The 23,279-nt window shown below is 48.2% G+C and overlaps 2 protein-coding genes across 2 annotated transcripts; both read left to right on the top strand.

Annotated features, from left to right (window-relative positions):
- Positions 1-3,758: 3,758 nt before the first annotated feature.
- APOL6 (apolipoprotein L6) lies at positions 3,759-5,059 on the top strand (the record flags this gene model as incomplete). The annotated part of the gene is given in 4 exon segments (XM_057508344.1): positions 3,759-4,136; positions 4,139-4,328; positions 4,331-4,373; positions 4,375-5,059. Coding segments are annotated over 4 exon segments (759 nt in total), but the record flags the coding sequence as incomplete, so codon positions are not given.
- Positions 5,060-21,630: 16,571 nt separating this feature from the next.
- Positions 21,631-22,755, top strand: APOL5 (apolipoprotein L5). Its single transcript, XM_036891432.2, is given in 5 exon segments — positions 21,631-22,189; positions 22,191-22,426; positions 22,429-22,638; positions 22,641-22,685; positions 22,688-22,755. Coding segments are annotated over 5 exon segments (789 nt in total). The 5' UTR covers positions 21,631-21,959.
- Positions 22,756-23,279: the final 524 nt, after the last annotated feature.

Genomic DNA, 23,279 nt, shown 5'->3' with positions numbered 1-23,279 from the left:
ATTTTAATCCCCCAGGCAAAAATAAGACAGAATAAATCCACTGCCTACTTGACATCACTTGGATGTCTCACAAGTATCTCAAACTTAACCCACCCAAACTGACTTCTATTACCTGCCCAGAAAGCCTTCAACCCTTCCCACCTCAGTAAATGGAACCTTCAGGTGTACTCAAGCCCACACCTGACTCATCCTGAAGTCATCCTTGACTCTGTTCCTTCACATCCCACATCCACTGATAAATCTATGGATTCCTGCAAATAGAATCGCAACCACATAAGCAGCCCCCTTTGGATGAAGCAAAGCGCCCAGACTTCCCGTTAACGAAGAGAAGCCCGAGTCCCTCAGCCAGGACCAGGGCGTGGGAATCGGACTGGGTGGTGAGAGGGGGAAGGAAATGGGAGCTTGCACACCAAGGTAAACAAGGCAAACAGACGCAGGACCCTTGGTTCTCCTCAGGGCCACAGATAAACTCTTGACTCTTGTATCCTTGAGATGTTTTGCAGGAATTTAGTCCCCACGAGATGGGTTACCTACAGACCACAAGCACTAGATCCCAGTCTGGGTGGAGCCAGAGGACTGAGCGCTAAGATTCCTGAAACCATCCCGTCTCCTCACCACGGACCAATCAGAATGGGCACGAGCTGGCCACACACCCTGCCGCCCTTCCCTGTAACTTTGCCTTTAAAAACCCTTGCTCGTGAGCTGACGGTGAGTTCGGACCTTGAGCGTTAGCCACCTGCTCTCCTTGATGGCGCCTGCAATGAACACCCTGTTTCTTTCACTACATCCTGTCAGTGTTTGGCTTTGCTGTATGTCCAGTTAGCCAATCGAGGTTTGTTTGTTTCAGTAACAAAATCACTGTCATTGCTTTGCCAACCCGGTCCAAGCAGCTGTCACCTCTTGCTCCAACTACTGAAATATCTTCCCAACAGTTCTTCCCCCTCCCTCTCTGGCAAACCTTGAGTCTGTTTTCCAAACCGAGTGATCATTTTAACATATACATTAGAGTAGGACCACTGCTAACCCCTATGGTGCCTTAGGGCTTATTAGGGAAAGAGCCACCCCACAGGTGGACATGGCTCTGTGGATGCAAAGATCTACAAATGGATGGCAACTATGTGCAATCAATCAATGCAAGTGCCCCTTTCTCCAGACAGACACAGCGCCTCCCCCGATCCCCATCCTCAAGTCTCACCACTTGGTGAGTAGATTCTGGGATGGATTTCAGACCCTACCTGTTTGATCAGACAGGGCCTTTGGCAGTTCTCAAAATATTAATATGTCTTTGGGAATATACTTTGTACAAAGGGGCCTTATAATTGGTATCTTGTCCTATGAAGACGATCTTTTAATCATTATAACCAATGTGTTCACAATAGCTGATGACAAGGAAGCAACTTAAACATAACAACTGATAGAACAGATAAGGAAATTGTAGTGTATTTAGATAATGAAATACTAAGAGCAATCATATAAAAAAATACTGATACCCACAACATGATTGAATTTCAAAGACATTATGTTGAGTGAAAGACGCCTGACATATGACTTATACGAATTTACATAAATTTGAAGAAGAGGCAAGCAGACGGCGGTAGGAGTGAGGTGAGTATGGGCTGGGAGTGTGGTTCGAGGGAAGGTTCTGCTGTGCATCTCCGTTGGGGTGGTGATTACTCAGGTGCATAAATATGTCAAAACTGATTGAGCTCAGGACGTCATTTTGTGTACTTAACGTATATAAGCTCTCCCAGAATAGAATATGTAAAAACAATATTTTGCAGATATTTTGTACATTATAAGTGTTTCTTAATTATTTGTATTCCCCTTAATCAAAAATCCCTCCACACTTGAATTCCATAGGCTGGCTGGCAGCTGCCGTAACCTTGCTGCCGCGTGCCCGACCAGAAAGCCATTTGGCTTGTGGGGACATCACGAATCCTCCCGCAGACAGAATGAACACGGATTTGGTGCCTCGGAGGCTGCTGGACTGACGAGGCAGGGTAAGATCGCAAGGCCGATGTGCGTGGGGAAAGGGCTACTTCTGCGGGAGCGCTCTGGGCTTCCTCCCGATACGCAGCAAATGTGTTCCAACAGCACTAGCCATAAAGTGGGCCCTGTCTTCCCACGGGTCTCCATTATGCATGTGAAGATGTGTTCTCCTAGGAAAAGAAAATTCTGTGGGCAACTGGACTCTAGGGCCGAAATTGCCCCCCTCTGGGGTCTCACCTCTGTGAAACCCGTGAAGCAGGAACTCGGTGTTTTGTGCCGAAGAAGCCCTTTAGTGTTGCTGCATTAATGAACTTAAACCAAATTAGCCGTTAATCAGCAGATAGAGCATCACCAGCCTTCAGCACGATGAAACAATCAGTGTTTGCTGAGCGAACTGGGTGACCTCTGTGTTGTGCCTAGTAGAATTAGACTCTGAACTTCTACACGGGGTCAGAGGCATCGCTGCAGAGGCAGGGTGCGCGGCAGCACAGTTGTCCATGTTTGAGGGATTTGGAGCCCATGACAGCCTTCTGTTCTGTAAACTGATTTACAGCTGCTGATTAACTGGCAATTGGACCCAAATGCATTAATTCATCAACACTTAAAGGGTTTCCTTGGTAGGATGATATTTGGTTTTTAACCTTTTGCTCGGAAGAATTGTGTGTGTGTGTACGTGTAGAGAAAGTGAAAGATGTATTGAAGGTATGTGTGCCATATATACTTCCGCGAGGTCCTGACATCAACAGGCAGGTGAGAGGACCGGCTGGACTTCCCAATGGCGGTGAGCTCTGAGCCCCACCCGAAACTCCATCTCAGCCTTCCTCCGGGCGAGTCCCCTTTCCCCTCTGGGCTTCCTGCCCGCCACTGAGAAGTAAAGGAGGCAGCTCAGATCCTCTGCATCACCTCAGGCCTGCTGAGCTCACCCTGAAGGAAATGCCAGTGGTACTTGGTGGGACCAATGCGCCCACAGGGTAGCCTTTCTCTGCCCCTCACTGCCCTCCCGTGAAGGCCCAACCCAGCTGGGCTGACCGAGGTCCCTTAAACCTCTTACTGAGAGACGCTGGGGGAGGAGAGGCCTAGGTCCCTTTGTCCCTGTCTTGAAGGACCAACCCCACTGAGTGCCAGGGAGACCATTCAGAACATCAGTGATAATTCCTCTGAGCCCTTTCAGCGTGCAGCTCCTGAGGAAGCAGAGGCACCACGGTAGCCAAGCTCAGGGCCACCAAAGCAGGGGCCGCATCACACAATATGGCACCTCATCCCCGACGCCCCTCCACGCATTCAGGACTCCCAGCCTCCTGCACAACACCTGGTCTCCTCTTTCACCTACTTTTCCCAGACTCCTCCCTCTATTAGTCCCAGATTCCTTATTTATTGACTAGGCTCTTAGCATTTCCCTCTGACAGTCCCTTCGTCTCTCTGAACAAGGCTGCAAATGTCCTTGGGACGAATCTCCCTTCTCCGTCTCTCTGGCCAAGGCTGCGTCTCTCCCGCTTGTCTCCCCAGACGCCCCTCTTACATGTCTCTTCTCTTCATGGAACCGGCCGCTCCCAGCAACACGAGACTTTGCATGGTCAGGCGAGAGGCTGCAGGTGTTAGGGAGGTGCAGGGGGCAGGGAGGACTCAGAGTCCGCAGGGGCAAGAACCCCCACAAACCCTTGGGCCTGGTTAAGAACTGGTTTTCGCATCCAGGAGACTGAACCAAAATCGCTGTCATTCATCCACCTGGATGAGGGTGACCTGCGGGAGGATGTGGGGGAACAGATAGACATCTGTCAGCTGAGGAATATTTTTGGGAGAGCTTGCACCTTGAGAGGGGACTAGAAGAGGGCATTAGACAGCTCTGTGCCCTTGCAGACGACATCGACAGAATCCACAGAAGATTCACCAAGACCACTGTGGTCACTCCGTGGTGGTCACTCATCTCAGGAGCCACGAGCACCCTGGGCTCAGCACTCACTCCAGCAATGGCAGGAGGAAGCCTGGTCCTCTCCGCAGCTCGTAGAGGTTTGGGGACAGCAGCCGGGGTCACCAGCATCTTGACCGATGTGTTGGAATACTTTCACAATCAAAAAGCCTGCAGCCTAAGGCCAGGCCTGGCCTTAGGGGATGGAAGCCCCATCAGGGATGTCAAGAAGGCAATTGCCTCCGGGCCATTCAGAAAGCCAGAGCCCACTGGTGCCTGACAGCTGCTGCCAAGCACCTCCTGCCCACGGGCCAGGGATCAGGCCACAGGAGCAGAAGGACGTGAAGGGCACTGAACAGTGCAACGCTGGTGATGACGAGGGCTCGCCTGCGGAGGAGTGTGATGGCTGGCTTCTCCCTCAGCCTGGGCCTGACCTCCTCCTGAAGGACTGGCAGGAGCTGAAGGCAGGAGCAGGGACAGTTGGCAGAAGGGCTGAGGGCCCAGGCTTGGGAACTGGAAAGGAAGTTGACAGAGCTCACCAGTTCCCTGAGGGCCTGCAGCAGACAGGGAGGCCACCATCCCCCTGGAAGGGGCTCAAGGGCACTAGGTTTACAGGAAGGGTGTTAAGGGAGCCAGCGTGTGTGAAGTCTGCATAGTTATTCCTGGGGAGGCAGGGCATCCGGTGGCCCGGGAGGCCCCAACAGTATCAGGTCCCTCTTGGAGATCGTGGTGTCTGTCCTGGCAGACCTGCTCATGCCTTCGGTTTCTCCCTTGATGCTCTTTGAAGCCCATGTGCTGGGCAGCAGGTCTTCCCAGGTGTGCAGAGGAGACACTGAGCCCCAGGGAGCATTATGGACTGAAATGTGTCCCCTTCATGTTCAAATGAGGAAACTCTCAGCCCCAGTATGACTATTTGGAGATGTGGCCTCTCGGTGACAGGCTGAAGGAGGTCGGATGGGGCACAGTCCTGTGGGACTGGTGTCCCTGTAAGAGGAGGAGGGAACACAAGAGGGCTCGCTCTCTGTGCCTGTGCCTGTGCCTGTGCCGAGGAAAGGAGGGGAGGCTGAGCAAGGACCGGAGGCGGCCACCTGCAAGCCAGGGGAGCTCTCGGTGGGCCTGCACCTAGGTCTGGGTGGGACTTGCAGCCTCCAGAACTATGAGAAAATGCATGAGAACTAACTGAAATGTTATTTCAGCCACCCAGCCTGTCACTGTGCGTGGCAGCCCCAGCTAAGCCAGGGAGCTTATGTGACTTGCTCAGGTCTTGCAGCTAGGTGGTGGCAGAGTCAGGACAAAGCTGGGAAGCCTGACCTCCCGCCGGCCTGGATGGGCTGCCACCCGTGCTGCCGCACCCGAGCCCTCTGGAGCTTCCTAGGACGGTGCTTTGTTTCCTTACAGAAACTCCTGCAAGAGAAAAGGCCTATGAACTCATTTTCAGAGGGAGCCCTAGGGACTCTGCCTGTGCCCCCAGCCGGGTGTGCATGATAGGACAAAGGTAGGCGGTGCCCGGGGGCCTCCGAGTGTGATGAAAGCGGACAGGCTGGGGGCTGGCAGGGCTGGCAGCCGAGGTGCGTGGAGGCCTATCACCCTGGACCTCCGCCTGGGTCCTGAGGACGCACACTGTGAAGGTCCCTCCATTCCGCACCCACCTCGCCCTTGCCCCTCATCCCTCCCCTTCTGTGCTGACTCCTTCCCTCTGCTTCTTGGGTCTGTGTAGCTTCATGCCGGCTCCGTATCAACAGCCGCTAAAACAGGAGGGCCCCCGATGCAGAGACTATCTTGTGCTCTCTATTCTGTCTCCCCTCACCTTCCTCTCTCTGCTCTCTTCCTTCCCCTCCAGGGCAGTGATACCAGATAAGATCCCGGGTCTGCACACACAAAAGGATGCCGCTGGAACCTGTTTAACCAGATTCCCTCCGGAAGGAGGGAGGCCCAAGAACCCCTCTGTTCTCTGGGTGTGCAAGTTGCTGGAGCTGCTTATCAGGTCATCAGGACACTGGAAGCCTTAGGACCTCTCCTGGCTCCCTGGCTCCCCCATCTTAGACATGTTTTTTCTTTTCTATGTTTTAGCTGCTATTTTGAAAGTAGTGCGTGGACATTAAATACAACTTTTGAAAATTAAGGGAAGTGAAGAGTGGGGGAAGGAATAATGCACCAAAGAGGGTGACGACTGATGGCATTTTGGCATAGAATTTTCTTCCTGTGCCTCTTCTTGCTTTGGGTGTCAGAGTGCTGGCTTTCCGTAGTTGTCATCAGACTGTCTGCCGGGGCCCCTCCCGCGAGGCTGCCTTACGGAAGGGACTTTTTGTTGCGACCCACTGAGGTCGCTCTTGCATTTTCAACCCCTCATTTGCTTACAGATCGTTCCCATTTTATTGTTTTCACTTATAATGTTTTCTACCATGCCATGTTTTGCTTCATTTTTATAGACACTGTCTTTTATGTTGCAAAATAGTCTCCTGACTGTATGTACAATCTTTTTATTAGCTTATATTAGTCACCACTTTTTCTGTTCTGAGTGGGCCCAAACCAACTCTAACTGGCTTATGCAAAAACAGCAACGTTCTGGCTCATGTTCTTAAAAAGCTTAGGAGTGGAGTGGGCTTCAGGTGTGTCTGGATCCAGAGGATAAAAAGGGTATCATCAGTCACCTGTCTTTGCATTTCCCAGACAGGCTTCCATGAGGTTTGGGCAGCTTGGCCCCAGGATGCCCAGGTGTGCACACTGCCAGCTGGGTGCTCGCAAGTGGAAAGAGGTGGGGCAGAAGTCCAGGGACCCACTCTGATTGGTCATGGCTGGTCATGTGCCTTTGCCTGTGCTGGTTGCTGAGATGGGCTTTGGGGACTCGATGGTCTGAATGGAGACAGGATGTAGAAGAGGAAGAGCAGCACACGGTACACTAGTTGCCCCTCGCCTTTCAGGAACAGGTGGATTGTTTCAAATTTTTCATTATACCTAGAGGTAAAGTGAACATCCGTGTGCCAAAGGCTTGTTGCATCATCATTAGGATGCTTTTCTGAAAAGAAACTGAACCAGGATACTTACTATAAAGAATGACTTTGTGAAGGAAAAGCACCCCCATCCCCCACCCATTACAATAGTAAAATATATCACAGGCAATTTAGGAAAGATTTAAAAGTGGAGGGGAAAGAGGGCCACTATCAAATTTGGACTACAGCTGGCCAGGCTTTGTTTTATAAATCGTATGATCTCAGGATCTGAAATCACTAAGCCCACGCCCGGGCCACTGTGTTCCTTGCTTTCCTTGCTCTTGTTTCCTTGTTTTAATTTTTTCAGGAGCACAACTCATTAACAGCTTTCTCCACAAGTAATATTGATCCTCAGTGTATGAGCATCCTTGAAGTTCCAAATAAACATCGTCACTCATAATACCTGGCACCAAATAGATAGGCACTAAGCTTGGACTGTTGTCTGTTTTCTGGAATATCTGGAAAGAAAAAAAAATAGAACGAATCAGAGAATGGAGATCTTAGGCTCACCTCTGACACTTACTTGCCCGGCCCCACTTCGGAGTTTTGGTTTCCTCCGCCACGAAGTAAGTAGAACCAACCTGGGGGAAATCCAGGAGTCGACCCAGTGCAGGTTTGTGGGCCCCGAACACAGCGGTCTGGGCGTCTGGGGGAAAACACCTTTGGCAGGTATTGTCAAGAGTACCGATTGGAATCCTCACTCAGGCTGGTTGGAGGCAGTACCAAAGGGGGCGGGAGAGGCTCGTCCTTCCCTCTCCATCTGCTTCCCTCATCCTCAGACTCCCTTCCCCGGGGGCAGAGGCTCCAGAACAGACCCTTCTCTGCCGCCCCCCTCGGCCCCTCACTCCCCGGCTCACGGCCCCAGCAGCGACTCTGCTCCCCCTGCCTTCCACCCAAGCTGTTCCCCCAATCAGTCCGAATCCAAATTTGTCCCACCGGGGCCGCGGCAGACTGGTGATCAGCAGTCCTGCCCTGCCTCCCATACTGGAAGAAAATCTGGGATCTCCGCCGCCAAGCTGCACCCAGGATGGCTGGGGAGGGGAGGCCCGCTTGGCCTTGAGCACCTCATCACCCGGATGCAGCAGCAGCTGTGAGCAGTGGGCAGCCTCGAGCGCCTTCTCCGGGTGTCACTCCAGCTCCGGCAGGTCTGCCCTCCCCAACCTGTGAGCCTCAGGCGGCCCTTGAATTTGTAATGAAATGCCAGCTATTGTTAGCTATAAATCACACTTTCTTGGGTCTGAAATTTAACTTTCAACTGAAAAACCCCAGAAAGACCATTGTGTTTTAGTCAAGGCACAATGTTGCATTCAAGGAAACAGCCATCTGGGGGAAAGTATATTGGGAAGCAGTTTGAACACTTCCTTGGTCTCTCAAAATGAAAAAGGTGCGTACTGGGGGGTAGGGAGAAGAAGGGGGAGAGATGCTTAATTCATAGTTACAATTCACCTAGACAAAAATCACAGTGGAAAACTAGCTTCCCTGTCTGACAGGCAAGGTCATGTAGACCCAGTACTGCTCAGTATGGTGACCACTGGCCGTGTGGCTACTGAGCACTGGAAATGTGGCAAGTCCAGACTGAGATGCACTGCAAGTGTAAAATACACACTGGATTTCATAGACTTAGTAGGAAATAATATATAATTCATAATATTAATCATTTTAATTGATCACATGCTGAAATGATAACATTTTGGACATATTGTATTAAATAAAATATATTACTAAAGTCACTTTTACCTGTGCTAAGTAGAATAGGCCAGGCGGAGAAAGGCAAACCCCATGTGATTTCACTTACATGTGGATTCTGAAAACAAAACAAATAAGACAGAAATCACAGACACAGAGAAGAAACTGGTGGTGTCCATGGGGAAGGGGTTGGGGTGGTAGGTGACACAGGTGAATGGGATAGAGAGGCACAAAGTCCCCATCATAATCCAAATTGGTCACGGGGATCAAAGTACAGCACAGAGAATGTAGTCAATGTTTCTGTAACATCTTCTGTGCTGACAGTAACTACACTAGTTGGGGTGGGTATTTAATAATGTAGATAACTATCGTATCGCTATGTTCTATACTTCAAACCAATATAATATTGTATATCAATTGTACTTCAATTAAAAAATAAAATAAAACCACTTCCACCTGTTTTTACTTTTTAATGTGACTGTAGAAAATTTATCATGACATATGTGACTTGCATTGTGGCTCTGTCAGACGGCCAATAAGAGAAAAAGGTTGAAGATAGTTTGCATGATGAGTTGGGGTTTGTGGGGGCTAATAAGCAGCACCTCTCTTCTCCCACCCAAGTTCAGAATCAGTGAGGACGTAGACCAGGAAGAGTCAGGCAGGTGGAGATGAAAGGGTCAGCTTGATTCACGTTGTTTGAGGAAGTGGCTTTCAATTGGCTGATGCAGCCGGCTTGCTAATGCTTCACTCCTGAACTAGGTGGGCTTAGCGCCCCTGCTACGAGCAGTACTGGACAACCCCAGGCCAGCCCTGTGAAGCTTAGGAACACAGCACACTGAGTGCTCCCAAAAGGCCAGCAGGCACCAAATCAATGCCAACTTGCCCACCGTGAACCTTGCCCATCCCTCTTTGGAGTGTAAGCAAGAAGATGGAGAGAGGCCAGGAGCATTACCTGAATGGAATTCTTCCACACAGAAACAGGAGCAGAGAATGAGTGATCCTTCCTCTACGACCTAACCTTCTAATTAAACATTGGGCTTAAAACCATTAATTTCTCATGGTCAGCATGCGGCCATCAACCATCAAGCAGAACAGTCCTGCTCCCAGCCCCACCCACCAGCTCCCTCTGCACCAGTGACTTCTATGGTCTGAATCAGCCATGGCTCTGCTACAGGGCAGCATAAAGCTTGCCACCAAGAGGTTCTGAAATGGATCAGATCAGAACATTAATGAACCCAAGGTCTTGCAATAACCAGAATTCAAAGGTTACCCTCTTCTCCCATTCCCCACCGTAAATGATAACAAGCTATGATCAATATAGCTCTTCAGTGATGTACCAGTGAGATCAATATTTAGTATAAGGATAGTCCAATAGTAAAAGGCCAACAATAAGATCGCCCCGTATTGCATATAAACCCCCTTCAATTGCAGATTTCCCAGGGAGGAATATTAAATTTCAATCTCCTTACAAATTAAAGTTTAAAGGAATTAGTCTAAAATCAAATTTGCTGCCCTCATGAGTTAAAAGGTCAAAGAAATAAAAATCTTTCAAAGCACAAAAGAATCAAAGTCCAAAATCAAATTCTCTCTTAGAGCCAATTGCAGTTTTTAAAGAAAAAAAACAAAACCATCCTCCCCAATGTGTTATTTTGGCCATTTTCGGGTAAAGGGGTTCTTTTATTTAAGTTTTGAAACAGGAATAATTCCAAACATACAGACTTCAAGAATAGTACAAAGAGCTCCCATGTGTCTTCATCCAGTTTCACAACTATTAACATGTGTTCCTGTGCCTGTCATCAATTTCCTGAGTCTCAGCTCCAAGTCCACCCTGCGGGCACTGGACCCTCTTGACGGTTCTCCTTTGGCAGCGGGCCCAGGCTGGGCTTTGTAGAGCGCACCGTGCAGACGTCACCGCCTGGCTCTGGTATAAGCTCTTCCCCTGGTTTCTGCGGAGCCCACCATCAGGCAGCACACCAGCGGGGGATCACCCCGGCGAGTTCAACAGCACCCGCAGAGGCAGCTTCCGGGCATCCAGATCCGTGGGTGCCCCAGCCAGTGTCCCAGCAGAGGCTTTCCCTGAAGGTAGCTTCTGCCCAACTGGATTCCAAGTGAGTCGACAGCACTACCCACCTTGTGAGTTCTTGCTGGCACCCCAGTGGGCGGATTCCTGCTTCGAGTAAAATTCTCTGCATTCATTCCTTTTTAAAATTATTGCTTATACAATCTCCCACCCTTTTCTGGGTGAAGCCACTGTCTAGGTATCTGAATTTTAAAACCATGGGAAAGCTTCTGGGATGAAGATCCTTGCAGAGAGTCATGCCCTAGAATCCATAGACAAGTCTGAGAATTCAGGCCTGGTCTCTCCATGGTACCCGCTCTTGGTCCTGAAGGTGGAGCAAAATAATTCCTTCAGAAAGGAGGGACAGGATAGAACAACACAGCTTACCCATGTGTGGCACTAACAAATTTTTAAAAACTGGGTAACTGCCATTCTTTTTCTCTCCTTTAAACTTGTGGTAAAATGTATATAACATAAAATTCACCATTTAGACCATATGTGAACCGTTCATTGATTTAAAGTATATTCACATTGTTATGCAACTATCACCATTATCTCCAGAACTTTTCCATCATCCCAAACTGAAACTTTGTCCCTTTAATCAGTAACTCACCAGTCTCCTCTCCCTCTGTCCCTGGTAACCGCTGTTTACTTTCTGTCTGTGTTTTTTACTATTCTTGGCACCTTATTTAAGTATAATCATGATCATTTGTCCTTTTGCGACTGTTTAATTTCACTCAGCTTGTCTTCAAGGGCCCATCCACGTTGTAGCGTATATCAAATTTCCTTCCTTTTTAAAGCCGAATAACATTCCATTGTATGGATTCACCATGTTTTGTTTAATTAGTCATCCGTCTTTTGGATGCTCGTTTTTTTCCCACCTTTTGGTTATTGTGGGAAAATGACTTTAGGAACATTGGTGTAGAAATAATGGTCAGGGGCCTGGCTTTCAATTCTTTTGAACATATTCCTAGAAGTAGAATTGCCGCATTGAATGGTAATTCCTTCTTTATTTCTTTGAGAAACTGTCGTCCTGTTTTCCACAGCAGCTGTGTCATTTTACAATCCCACCAAGAGTGCACAAGGGTTGCAGTCTAATCACATCCTCACCAACACTTGTTTTCTGGTGGTGTTTTTGTTTTTAATAGTAGCCATCCTGATAGGTGCAGTGTTACCCCATGTGGTTTTGACTGGTGTTTCCCCAGTGAATAGTGATATTGAGCATCTTTTCAGGTGCTTATTGGCCATTTGTGTATCTCTGGAGAAATGGCCGCTCAAATTCATTGCCCAGTTTTTAACTGGGTTGTTTGGCTATTTTTGTTGTTGAGTTTTAGGAGTTCTCTCTATTCCAGATATTAATCCCTTATCACATACATACTTTGCAAATTTTTTCTCCTGTTCCACAGGTTACCTTTTCACCCTGTGATGGTGTCCTTTGATGCAAAAACTTTATAAGTTTTCACAGTCTAATTTGTCTATTTTTTTTCTTTTGTTGCCTATTCCTGTGTTTGGATACAATTTCATATCCAAGAAATTGTTGGCAAATCTTTTATCATGAAGATTTTGCCCTATGTTTCCTTCTAAGAGTTTTATAGTTTTAGCTCTTATGTGTAGGTCCTTGATCTATTCTGAGTTAATTTTTATATTGGTGTAGAGTCTAACTTCATTCTTTTGCCCATGGATATCCAGTTTTTCCAGCACTGTTTGTTGAAAAGACAATCCTCTCCCTCATTGAATGGTCTTGTAGTCTTGTTGAAAATCATTTGACTGTATATGAGTTTGTCTCTGGGATCTCTGTTTTATTCCATTGGTTGATATGTCTGCCTTATTCCATCCAGTACCACACTGTTTTGATTACTGTAGCTTTGTCATAAAATTTGAAATCAGGAAATTTGAGTCCTTCAACTTTGTTTTTTTTCAAGATTGTTTTGGTTATTCGTAGTCTCTTGATTAATTTTTACATACACCCGTCCCCCCACCAAGTCTCTCTTTACTCCCTCCATGTCAGTACCCCTATGGCTGCCACAACAAATTACCACAAACCAGCAGCGTAAAATAGCCCCCATTTATTATCTTAGTTCTGCAGGTGAGATGGCCAGGCAGCTTGACTGGGTTCTCTGCTTAGGGTCTCAGGTCCAAAGCAAGGTGTCGGCTGGATCTGCCCTGAGGGCTCTGTGGGGAGAACCCACTTCCAGGCTCATTTACCCTCATTCATCCATACTCATATTCCACAACCGAGGGACCAGGGGGTAGGTCCTGTGGGGCTCATATTTGTGTTTATATGATAGTTAGGCCTCCCCTCACCTAACCCCAATAACTTCACCTGCAACACTGAGCCATGCCACCCCAAATTGAGACCAAACAGTAGTCAAGCGTGGATCCTGCCACGAGAACCTTTCTTTGGACAAGGGAGGTGGAGCTATGGGCATGGACTGAGCTGCATCCGGCTTTCCTTTCATCATTCACAAGACTCAGTCAGAATGCCCTGACCCTTTTCAGTTCCTGGGCTATGAGGCGAATCCCAGCAGGCCTGGAATTCGACTGAACTGTTCTGCTAAAGTGCCAGGTACTGACCTTGGTCAAGGCATGAAACATACCAATGCATACTGTCCCTTTGGAACCCTGGGCTCTGAGTTTTGGGGTGGCTTGTCCCATCTTGGCAGCGTTGTTTAATGCTAACGGTGAGGCTGATAATTTGCTTTTGGTGAGACCCTGGGAGGATTCTGCTGTTGAGGCTGGTTATGTAACAGCAATCTGCCGACATAATCAGTGAAACATATGCATCCCCCACTGAGACTCTATCTTGGTCTCCTCTAAGATAATGGACTCTTCATGCCATAGGGGCTGCTGAGACCACCGTGCTTCAGGCAACCTCCATGAGAAACCAAGAGAGAGAGGTGAGCTACATCCCTACCCTGACATCCTTGATTTTACCAAGTACAAATTCAAACGTCAAATTTTCATCCCTCAGACTGGCAAAAATGAAAATGATGGAGAGCCTCAATTTTTGATGATGGTGTGGTCCAAAGGGCCTTTCTGTGCACTGCTGGTACAAGTGTGAATTTGGTAAGACCTATAAACACGTTAAATGTGAATCCTCTAAAAGTAGCATGGCATCCAGATTAGCTCGAGAACATAAACACTAACATACCCATGTCCTCTCCAGTTAGGTTAGACAGAAGTGAGCCATTTTAACATCAGAAGTGCACTAATAGAGATTGATTGCTAAAGGAGATTTATAGGACCCCAAAAAGAAAGTGCTTATAAACTTACTGCTTATCCTATGGCAGCAGCAGTAAGTGAAGATGTGATTCTATAACACAGGTACACACCTATGCATTGTCCCTCTTACTGCATTGCTGTACCCACTTGAGATTTCAGTGCAGCAGGCCTGGCTGTGGCCTATCTTGCTGCTTCAGTTCCTTGGTCCCTTTTCTTTCTAATTGCTTATATTTTTCTTGTTAATTTGTAGAAGCTCTTTATATATTATGCATATTAACCCATGGTCTGAATTTGGCACCAGTGGACTTTGAACTAACACTTCTCATGTGGTGAACAAATAAACAACCTGGGCCAATATTCAGAGGTCGTCATTGGCCTCTTTACATAAACAGGAGTGTAGACACAAGCCCAGGTCTGAATATTTTAATAAAAGGGTCTCCCCGTTCTCTCTCCCGACTCCTTCTGGATGTCCTGGTTGTTCTGCCATAGGACCAATGACACAGACTCATCTCTCATTGCTGTTAGATCTTAGGGTTCTGCAGAGCTTCCGTGGAGGCAGTCAGGCCTGTGAGTGATGTCAGGCCCCTGGCATGGCTGACCTGGGGTCTACCTGGTGAATGAGGGAACGCGATGACTCCAAGTCAGGGGAAGGTGTGTCTATCTTTGTGTCTCTAGTTTGCGTTTACCTAATTACTAATGAGACCCAGCCCCTTTTCATATATTGACTGGCCATTGAATATCCTGTCTTGTGGGGTGCCTATTCAAGTTTCTCATCCATTTTTCTATCAGACTGTGTGTCTTTTTCTGATTAAATTCTCAGAGTTCTGTATATTTTGCACTGATCAGGGGACCATGCAATAATGAAAACAGAAGTGGGGGCTGTCAATAATCTGGGGTCAGGTCAAGTGGGCCATGAAGCCACAGTTAAAAGCTTTGATAGGAACTTGAGAGCCACGGAGACCCAGAGGAGGATTCCTGGCCTCCGAGCTACTCCACGTTTGGTCCGGGCCTGGCAGCACTAGTGTTTCCTCAGAGTCTTGTGAGAAATGCAGAATTTCAGGCCCAGTCCAAGATCTACTGCAACTGAATCAGCCATATGACAAGCTTCCCCTGAGACTGGAAGGAGGAAGAGGCAGAGCTGTCCATGATCTTGGTTCTCTTCCAAGGTAAATACACGCTTTCCTCTGAGCTGTTCACTATAAAAGGTTTTTAATTTTCCTGATGAGAAGGTCAAATTATTCATGCACTTGCCCCAGCCTGGTGATAAGTGGCTATGCATTCACTGAGCTCTCTGTCAGCTGCCCAGCCAGCACAGCAGACAGTGACCACCCATGGCCTGGACCCTTGGAAACCTGGCTCAGCGTGACCTCATCTCACCTGCCTGAAATTCCAAAGTTAGAGACATGCTCCCTTACATCGTGGGGACCCAGTTAGAAGCAAAATCTGTAGGACCGACTCTATAGTTGGTCCATCTGCGCCCACCCTGCACAGGGAGACGAGCGAGTATTCCCTGACTGCACTGTACTTTCCTTGGCTCTAAAATGCATGTAACACAAGCTCACTTACCTTACAAGGTTATCTGGAGCAATACAGGAGAAATGGATGCAAGGTCCTTTATTAAATAATATGTCAGTCAAAAGATTCATTTGTACGGTGATTACCATGGGTAGTGGAATCAAATGAGATTTGTGTCCTGTTTCTCTGGCTTATCTGAATGTCTGTATTTCTTACAGTGAATATGTAAAGAAGTATGTGTCTATAGGTTATGACTACAATGCCAAAAAAGATACAAGCTTTATCTGTTTCTAGATAAATTCTATATAATAAGCCTAAGATACTATGCATCAAAGTATGTTTTCTTCCATGCTCCTAAGAACTGATACCATGCCAAAAAAATCCTAGAACATGAAAATGACCCAGTTGTCACACACACACACACACACACACACACACACACACACACACACACACACACACACGCTCGCAGGTCCTCTGAAGCTTTCTGTCCTTGCAGCTTGTAGTGGCTGCTCTGCTTTTCACGTGCTGAGGGGGATGATGGAAAACCTGAAGCCAGTGTGCTTGGCGCCCCAGGGACTCCTGGTAGGTTTATCTATTCATCCTCAAACCAGAAGCCCTTGCAAGAATTCCTGAGCATCATCACATTAGACATATACATACACACACGTGTCACGTATTTACATATATACACCATAGTGGAGACAGGAGAGAGGCTTGGCTTCAGAAGAAAGGGATTTTCGGTTTTCTCCCTCTTCTTCTCCTACCTCTTGGGCAACTTGCTCTGAGTCCTCAGCTCCCTGTGTGGTGTGGCCTTTCCCAGGTTCCATCCCCAGCTCTCCTCCGCATCTTAAGCTCACCACCTCCGTGGATTTCCAATGCTTACGGATTCCTAAGTCTGAGTCATAGGTCTCAGCGCCATGTGAAGCCACGTCACTGAATGACTGTGGGGTCTGTTTTCTTCTTTACGAGGTGAAGCCACATCTCTTCTGGCCCCAGGCCCACTGCCACCTGCAGAGAGAGAAGCGCCAAAGAGCCCTCAGAGGCACCATGACCGCAGCGGCACCCAGAACCCACCAGGTACCACCCCCCGTCCCCAGTAAATGCTTTTGGTCACAGTGCACCGTGCCGACCTCCAGCAGGAGACACTGGGGATTGGGAGGTGACGGGGCCCTGAATGTGGGTGACCCCAGCTCCTGGAGGAAGGTGAGGGACTAGCGTCCCCCTCCAGCCCTACTTCCCCAAGAGACCCCACTCACACTCCTGCAATTAGCAGGACCTCATTCTGGGGTCCTTAGCTCCAAGGACAATTTTATGAACCCCAAAGAAGAATATATATTCAGATCAGGATGCAACACCATGTCAGCCCTCTGGCCCTGCGACTCTCCACTGGCGGGCTTTCGTGGGTGGCTGGGAGGCCAGGAACCGCAGTGCCCCAACTAGGTGGTGGCCTGGCTGCACCCCCTTACACGGGAAAGGGAGGACGTTACCTCCTGTAGGGAGATGTTAGCACAAGAGACAGTGGCAGAGGGAAAGCAGACCAGAACCTCCTGTTCTGGCGGGGCCTGGATCTCAGAGCGCAGCTCTCTGGCGAAACGGATTTCATTGTGTGGTTTAAACCCAGATCTCAGGAGCACCCCGGCCTCCAGTGGATGAACTGAGTCCAGGAGGAGGGACTGGGGGCGGGGTGGGGGTGGGGGTGGGGGGAGGCTCCCTGAGTTTATGTGGTCCCTGAACAGAGGACAACCACGGCCTGTACCAGGTGTGGCCCCTCAGTGTCGGGAACCTTCGCGAGTCCGAGGAGCAAAATGTCCGCTTTGGGAGAAGTGAGGCAAAGCGAGGCGGGAAGGGTGGTTCCTTCTTCCCAGGTAGTGTGAGTGTGACATTCTGAGCTTTCTAGCGGAAGGCACCGTTTGAACTACAGAAATGTGATGGAGTGTGAAATATGGCGGTTGGTGGGAACAGCCAGCAAAGGGATCAAACACTGATTGGGCCTCTATTTTATACCTAATTCTGCGTATAAATCACAAAAAGCTCAGAGTATTTGGTAAGGCTGGAAGGAAATGCCATCTCATGGAGACCCAGGCTGCTGTGCTGAGTCCTGTCCCCTCTCCTTCCACCTGCTCCCCAAACGAGGGAGAGTTCTAGCCAGGGCTGGGTTGCCAGCCCACCAGAATTTTAAACATAAAAAAACTGAGTTTCATAAACTATGAGCCTTTATTCTAATGTGTCGCCAGTATTGGCCATTTTCCAGGTGCAGGGTAGATCAGAAAGCAAAGCCATTTCTACCTTGGGGAGCTGTTCTGGGCAGCCATTCTAGGCCACTCTCACCTGCCGGCCGCGTCAGCTGGGACCCGTGCTCCACACCTGTCTGTGTGCTATAGAGAGAGAAGAGAAATAAAAAGCTGAGGCCTAACATAATGGGACCCAAATCAAAGTGGAATAGTGATGACAATAAATGACAACAATTAATAGCATTGTAAACAGAGTATCAAATTGATAAAAATCAGATTTAAATAATTTTCTGCATATAAAAAATATCCCAAAATAAAAATGACAGAAAAGACCAAATGAACAGGATAGAAAAACTTGTCCCATGTGCATTTAACAAAAGATAATATTAATATTTAGCAACATTAATTTTCCAACTTCTGCCTCTCACTCTGAGTGTTCCCTGCACCAAGCGCCACACTATACACGTTGGAGATTTTGTAATGATAAAAGAATGAATGATAAAGATGCCTCCTTATTAAGTTTTTCTTTCATTGGTTTTTGTAATGAAAGTAGCACGGGATTCTTTTAACACATTTTAATACGACAGATGAGTGAACCATGTGGGGGGCAGGAGCCCTCCCTCCCCTGCGCTAAGCCTGCCCCCCACGTGGTGTATTTCCTTCAAGAATCTTTTCCTAGTCCTACACCACATATATAATACTTAAAAAAAAAATCGAGATCATACTCTTCAACTTTTTTCTTTCATTTAATATATCCTGGGTCTCTTTCCAGGTCAGTTGGTATAGATTCGCCTGGTCCAAAAGCCTTTATTTTATATTGGCGTATTTTCATGTAAACAGTCTCCCTACGTGAATTTTTCAAATGGTTTCCATTTCCTTTTACCACTTCAAGGAACTGGTGAACATCCTTAAGCACGTTTCCCTGCGTCCACGCCACTGTGATGTGTAGGAGGAGTTTCTGGGGGGAGGAGGCTGAGTTTCAGGCATTGGTACATCTTACGTTTCGAGTTACTCCAAAGGATGTATCACTGTATGCTTCCACCAGACACCTGAGGGTGCATGTTCCCCTCTCTTTCTCAGCCACAGAGGATGCTTTCATTTTTACTTTTGCCAAAGTGAGATTTGTGCTAACATTATTTTCCTGGTACTTTAAATTACTTTGATTGCTATTAGGTATAGAATCTTTTAATATTGTGTTTTCTAACTTGTTTTGTTACTCTGTAGAAATATTATTCATTTCTAATACTCCTCTGTACATCCCTGAGTTTGTACTAATTATAATAGTTATGGGATGAATAAGTCATGAATATATAATGCTGGTTTTCTTTCCTATTTTTTCAGATTTATTTGTCATATTTCAATTCCCTGCCTTATTGGGTTAGCTTGAATTCTTAATGATGTGGGATTTTTGAGACATTAAGATAAATGATGCATCCAAACTTGCTTTTTTAATTCCCAATACTGTAACTAAATAGTTAACTTTACCAGAGCACTGTTAAACCGTTTTAGACCATGATGACTAGGGACGAAATTCACTGGCTACTCTTCGATCCACTTGGCCTGGGAGGAGAGGGTGGAGAAAACTGGTTTGGAAAGGTAATCCTAGAAAAGTGGTATGTGGAGGGCAATCTCCTGAATGAACTCTGCGAGGGCAAGGATTTAGGCTGACAGCTCACTGCCGCAATCCCAGCATCTAGAACCGTGTCTGGCACAGCCTGGCATCCAGCATTTGAACGGAGGAAGGAAATCTGATGGGTGACATCCAGGTTTTGAGGCTATGACGTCGCCATCTTCACAATGTGAAATACACGCACGTGTTCCAACAAAGCCGGCTGGGGAATTGATGGTCTTGTCTCATTTATTACCATTTGCAATCAGAGATGGATAAAAAGGGGAGAAAAGGATTTACACATCCTCATAAAAACTTTTCTTAGGAAAGCTAATTAAAGAACTTTGGTAAGTACCTTAGTAAGTACCCAGACACCTGGCCTATTGGAGGATGGATCCCCAGAAGCAGAATTTGCTCCTTTTCCCCCAATCCAGGGATGCTCTTTCCCCAGCCTTTCCCCCTCTTGCCCAAGCCACGAGAATGTCTGGGCCTTGCCTTGAGATCCAAAGTCCTGGGCCTTGTGTTTCCACGGCTCTGCCTGGGCATTCAGCCTCCTTTTGAGCCCAGCTGGAGGGTCACACTCCTCATACAGGCTGTGCTTACTCTTGTCGAAGCATCCATAGGGCTCTGGAAATGAGTTGCCTGGCTACCCCAGGCTCTTAACTCCTAAAACCTTTCTAAGTCATGCAAACTAGAGTTGTCTGCCTTTTCAGGCCAGGAGCAACCCTTTCTGGGTATCCATGTCTTTGATCCCACATCCTGCATCCCTGCTCTGTTACCCTGCCCTGTCCACTCTGGTGATCTTCTTTCTTAACTATAGCTCCCCTTCACCCAGAGATAGCGCAAAACAAAGCCCTTTATGTTGGCTGCCAGCTGATGAACCTGACTCTACAGTGAATCAGGTCCTTCCAACGGGCCTACGCACACGTTTATCTCCCCTCCTCTGGCAAAGGCACAGAGGTGGTTTTTCCTTTCTCAGATGTGTATGAGCCTCAACCAGCAGATGAGGCCGACCAGTGGCTTCTGGGGAGGCTGAGTCTTAGGATCTTACCCTGATTCCATTGCTAACCAAATTGGAATCCAGGGAAAGCCACTTCGCCCTTCGGCCAGCTCTGCCCTCTGTGGAAAGAGGGGCTTGGCCTCCCTGAGGGTGAAGGTGTGAGAGGCATCACTCGTGCTCTGTGCTGGGCCAACGGGCACCATCCTGGGTTAGCTGCAGCATTTGTTCTCAAAGAGCCCAGACGGGGCCGCACAGTTCTCGTGAACGCGGTCTAGACACCCAACCGACACTGGCGGGGGACTATGCGCCCCTTTGCCATCTCCCCCCCATGGTCTTGGTGGGCCTGCACATTCTGAGAGCCCATTGCTGTAAGATTTCGGTTGGAGGGGGCTGCACTCCAAGGTGTGCATCATGTCCCACAGAAAATTCTAAGCCTTTATTAAAGAATGACTTGGTGATGGTGGGATGTCAGCCCACTGAGGCCGCCCTTGGCCTGCCCACGGAGAAGAGGGCTCTAATGCCATTGTCACAGTTCCTCTGAGGCCTTGGGATGCTTGGTCTTGGTATGGTTCTGCCATGAGCCCTGCCTTCTTGCCCATAGATTCTTCAAATACCCCTTCAGCCCATGCCCAGTCCATTGTGGATGCTCAACCAGGAGAAAGACAGCAACAAGCCCAAGGGTCATACAAGTCAGACTGTTAGGTGCTGCGGAAGTTGACGGCAGTGTCCTGCACCGTCCAATGTGGTCCACTTTGGAAACCCCAAATCCTGTAAGGCATAAATATTTAGAACAGTGATACTCAAAGATCCTGCAGAAGGCTGGTGTTCGGGGCTGGACCAAATTGATACCACAGGAAAACTGAATAATGGTGATCTTTTTTCCAAACTGTAGGGAAATTTTGAGTTAATGAAGAAAATTTTCTCAGCTGTACATTTTTTTTCTTTTTCATCACTTTCTCTAAAAACTGTGCTTTTCCCGCTGGCTTGTTGCCAGTGAGCAGAGTGGAACCTGCTGTTTCTGAGCTTGACCACCCTTTTGTTAGCAATCGACTTTGTTTCCAAAATACACAACACTGTCAAACGGAATAACAAACAATGAGCCTTCCCCTATGGAAAAGATGACATTTGGGGGTCCCTTTGGAGGTCCCCACACCTTTTTTTTTGCAAATATAGGTTATTTGATTAATTTTTTGGAATAATTCTAATACAGGCACATGATACAAAATTTAAAAGGGACCAAAGGTCAAACAGTAAAGAGTTGAGTCTCCCTTAAACGTTCCAAACAGCTCCCCCTCCCCCCTCCCCAGAAGCAACCCCGATTTTCACAGAGATCCCCTTTTAACATACATAAAATCAGGCATCTCCTCTTTAGGCTCTAAGTACTCCTGTTCCCCTGAACAGAATTGCACACAGTCACTTATGTATAAATCACATGTATGCACATGTACATATATATATGTTCATTATGAAAAGATTTGGTGATACCCGTCAGTAATGTTTCCAAGGCACCCTTCATTCATCACACCGGTACACATGCAGCTACAAGAGAATGCCATGGGGGACACAATGTGCCCAGGGAGTGTTTGAACTATGTTCCTGTTGTGAATACACAGCCATCTAGGGGTCCAGGCCACAACTGTACTTCAATTCCCAGGGCTCTGCTCCCCGGGTGTTTGAGAACTCAGATGATCTAAAGGTTTTAGCCTCACTGGTGAACCTGTCCCAGAGTTGGGAAAACAGCCCCATCACATGTGCCTCAGGGATGTGGCTGCTGTGCCCTACTATACCCTGCTCAACGAGCTGATAGGATGTGACCAAGAGCCCATGCCAGATGGAAATCCACCAGAGTTGGGAAAATTCTCTTACATTTTCCCGCCCAGAAGCATGAGCTGGAAAGAAAAGTGTATCAAGGAACACAGTTCTATTGCAGATCAAGTTGATGCAACCCACAGGACGCTCACCAAGCCGAGCCTGGCGTCCGGTCACGAGCAGCCTGGGGTTGGGCCTGGCACCTGTGACAGTAGGTGGGAGTCTGGTGCTCTCAGCAGCTGAGCAGGGCCTGGGGGTGGCAGCCGTTCTCACCAACATCTCGACAAGTGTCCCAGAAAACAGAGGCAGTTTGGCAGCAAGAGACAGAGCTAGCCAACTGGTGCCTATTCTGGTGACTTGGAGGACAAAGGTCTTGGAGTCCTGAGGTCCTCCAGCGTTGGGGTTCTGCTCGTGTGTTACTAGGTGTGCCAGGGTCCTCCACAGCATCATGCCTACCAGATGGCCAAAGTCAGTTCTGGCTTCATGGTTGAGGTCAAGACTTTCATAGCAACAGGCCATGTCTGCTTATGGAGGGCCAGAGGGGTGCAGAGAGCCATTGCGAGCCCAGCTCTGGCCTTGGCCAACTGTGCCTGTGTAATGGGTGCTGCTGGGGCTGGCATCTACTCCTGCAAAACCAGAGGCACCTGGAGAAGGGGGTGAGGGTGGAGAGGCCGAGGAACTGAGGGCACCTGCCAAGGAGTCGGAGTGGCAGGTCCCAGCTCACCCAGCTCTGTAGCTGATCATCCGGCGGTGGGCCACAGATAGGCACTGAGCGCCTCTGTGCTGGGCATGGTTCTGGGCCCAGTTGTCCCAGCTGTGAACAACTGGTTGTGGAAAGTGAGAGATGGGCCTGCTCAGCCCTGTAACAACCGGGCACTCCGGAGAACCGTGTACAATCCCAGTTATGCTACAGACGTGAGGTCACCGTTTCCTTTGCCTTTTGCCCTAGGTGATCAAACGGTCTCCACAGAGCCCTGGTTTATCAGAGACAAAAGACAATTCTTCAACTGAGAAAGTGTGGGGTAGGGAAGCCTCGTTGCCTCCGTGCCCCCAGCAGTGACCACAGAAGTGGGGCCTGCCATGGTTGGCGGTGACCCTCGGGGCCTCCAGAAATATCTGGGATCGAAGGGAAATTTATGAGACCAGATTGTGTATAGAGATGGGGTTGGAGACCAAGAAAACCTTACTCATGTTGCTTTAAATTGGGGTGGAGATGCATTTAGAACACATGTATTTCCCAAATAGCATATAACAATGCAT

Source organism: Manis pentadactyla, chromosome 10 (assembly GCF_030020395.1).
Source record: "Manis pentadactyla isolate mManPen7 chromosome 10, mManPen7.hap1, whole genome shotgun sequence".
Classification (NCBI taxonomy): Eukaryota; Metazoa; Chordata; class Mammalia; order Pholidota; family Manidae; genus Manis; species Manis pentadactyla.
This window is presented reverse-complemented; position numbering and strand designations above follow the sequence as displayed.